The following is a 2,765-nucleotide window of genomic DNA, read 5'->3' as shown; positions in this document are numbered from 1 at the left end:
AAGGGGCACGCGAAAATACGCAGCAGTTGGAAATTTCACTACGCTATTGTTTTATTTTGGGTGGCAAAAAGATGTAGTAAAATCAGCTTATATAATTATTGTAAATTTACCGCCAAAGCTTGATTTGGATGTGAGAAATTAGCTCAAAGTTAACGCATGTGCTTTCTCACTTTTGAAATCATGCAGGAACCCCTTTGGTTTCACCGAGAACATAGGTTCAAAAATGTGTTTTGTGATTCCAAGCGATTTGGTCAGAGTCCATGCAGAGCATGTAACATTGTGGACATCCTTTGAAGCATATGCAAACCTACAAAATGATTGGGCACAGTAAAAGCATCGTAAAACATGATGTATAGAAGGCTTGCTTGAAAAGTATTGAGCATGTTGGCCCCAAAGAGAAGTTTAAGTTAGTGTTTGAGAAATTAACTGGAGGATTCCTCCTCATCGTGCTCAATCGCAGTGAGGGAATAGGTGGCTGTATTGGTCAATGTCCAATCCAACTTTGTTAAGTTACTACAATTTCAAACAAAATCGGTTAATCGCTTTTACTTGCTTAATAGAACATCATCAACTAAGGCAATTGGCGACGATAAAAAACTGCATTAGTTGATAAAAATTGGTTGAAAGGGTAGTAAGGAATTTCATTGAAATTAAAACAGAAGAGATAAGTATAATTATATTTGGTCACTTTTATTACTAGTCAAATAAATTTTTTTATTTATTTTAGTTATCAAAAACCTGCATTAAAAGTAATCAAACCAGCAGTAACATTCTGTTTAAGAGATATTCAATTATATTTGTAAATAGTTGTGAAAGAGGTACAACCATTTGCTACAATAAGACATTAATTTTTTTTTCAAATTTACGTCTTTTGTAGATTCAGAATTAGGTTTTCCTAAAACACCAAATAGGGATCCTGATTGTGTTCGAAAATTGTTGATTGTGTTTTAAAACTATAAAAATTATCCAATCAATTGTGGATGAGCAAAAGTTCTCCAAGACGAGAATACGTCCTTTGAAATTTTTGAGGAAGAAAAGAAGTATAAAGATCCAACTCTAACCGGTTGAAAAATTTTGACTTTGAATTTTACCAACGGGTTATTCTGGCTTAAAGTAGCCAAACCGTAAAGCTGCTTCTGATTTTCCTACTGTTCATCGGATATGCTTACAAGTTATTTCATCGTTAAGTTATGCAACTGTGGTTATAGGAACGAGAGTTGACTGAAATTATTTTTTCGTTCAGTCACGTCACTGAAAGGTAATATAAAGCATATGTAGGTTAGGCTTCACCCCCAGTACAATATGCACTTTTATACAAAACTACAAGAGGATCTGGTAGTAGGATGAGCCATCATCAGTTTCATCAGTTGACTATCGGAATCAGATCTTTAACGTTATTACCCGAGTACATTATGAACTTTCGAGTCTTTCCCATTATACCCCCCATGAAATTATAGCCCCCCATATTATGGTATGTTTATCATGATTGGGGGGGGGGCTATAGGCTATCTGACCACAAAGCTGGGGTGGGGGCTATAATGGGAAAGACCCGAACTTTCCAGTTTCAGAGCAAGCGTCGCCATTATATAGTAATAATTATTTAAAAATATGGCACATGCGCTTGGGGGAGGGGAGGGTGTGGTTAGAATAGTAAGCTGGAGGGCGTGGGGTGGGGGGAGGGGGGGGGGGGGGTGGGGGGCGGTGGTCGAAACAAAAAAAATCAGCTAATCTATGCGCTCGAATTCTCAGAAATTTTGCGAAACAATCAATTTCTAAAGCATAACATACTAAAATATACTGTAATTCAATTCTGAGCAACTCTGTAATTCTGTAATACTGAAGCAACTCAATTTATCAAGGCTCAAAATTTGGATGTTGAACATTCAATATCCATTAACGTCGAGTTTATTTTTAGGCAAACTGCAATCAACGTACAATTTGGTCTAATTAAACTGGCTTTTGATCCATCGAAGTATTCAGCCCGCAGTTTCTGTACATTCCACACTCTCCCAAGTGTTCGCTAAACTTCATGCTCTTCGGGAAGAAACGAGTTGACACGTCATGAACTGTCGGGCCTCGGTTTCCGTACTCGTTATTCGATGTCTTGTACATCGGGTGTTGTTGTTTAGTGCCGTACCCTTTGAACAAATGAGGTTCGTCAAATCGCTTTGGCAGCCCGTCTTGGGTTTCGTAAATGTCACTCGTTTTCGGCGGTGATAATTCTTGGGTTGCCATGTTTTCAACTAATTGGAGTTAATTTAATCTTTAAATTCTATTTTATTTAAAAGTTCTCAACGTAAAAACGTCTGTTTGGCAACAAATATGAATCTAAACAAGAGTTTAAAATGATTGTACGTTTATGTTACGTAATATAAAACAGGTATATCTGTTTTGTGCTTTTTGATTGAATATCAAAACGTGTTCAGAGAGAGCGAGTGCTGATTTTGCTGTAGTAACAGCACGTGCAAAAATATATATGATATGCTATTTAAGCAAAAGCGTTGTTAAAAATTGATGATGGTAAATGTGTTAAGTAGCGGAGTGGATATTTTATGAAGAGAAGAAACTTGGAGCTATAAAACTTTGCCACCAAAATGTCAGCATAAAAAAAGTAGCATAATTGTTCCATTACCCAACATGAAATAGAAGGTAGAAAGCCTCGGATCGTTTCTGTTTGTTCTGCTCCCCCCAGTACGTTATGCATCCCCAGTTACAAAGTATGTGCCAGAACATAAAAATTCTTTCTGTGGAAAAAGGTGCAAATA

The 2,765-nt window shown here is 36.8% G+C and overlaps 1 protein-coding gene across 1 annotated transcript; it reads right to left on the bottom strand.

The window, feature by feature from the left end:
• Positions 1–1,752: 1,752 nt before the first annotated feature.
• LOC142349305 (piercer of microtubule wall 1 protein-like) lies at positions 1,753–2,476 on the bottom strand. Its single transcript, XM_075400776.1, has one exon. It carries the CDS (start codon positions 2,233–2,235, stop codon positions 1,948–1,950), a length of 288 nt encoding a protein of 95 aa, XP_075256891.1. The 5' UTR covers positions 2,236–2,476; the 3' UTR covers positions 1,753–1,947.
• Between the last annotated feature and the right edge of the window lie 289 nt (positions 2,477–2,765).

Source organism: Convolutriloba macropyga, chromosome 11 (assembly GCF_964194025.1).
Source record: "Convolutriloba macropyga chromosome 11, txConMacr16.3, whole genome shotgun sequence".
In the NCBI taxonomy this organism is placed as follows: Eukaryota; Metazoa; Xenacoelomorpha; order Acoela; family Convolutidae; genus Convolutriloba; species Convolutriloba macropyga.
The sequence above is the reverse complement of the archived record's forward strand: the minus strand, read 5'-3'. Positions and strand labels throughout refer to the sequence as shown.

Excerpts from the sequence above, each read along its gene's own strand:
- LOC142349305 (XM_075400776.1), bottom strand. The coding sequence starts at position 2,235 with ATGGCAACCCAAGAATTATCACCGCCGAAAACGAGTGACATTTACGAA.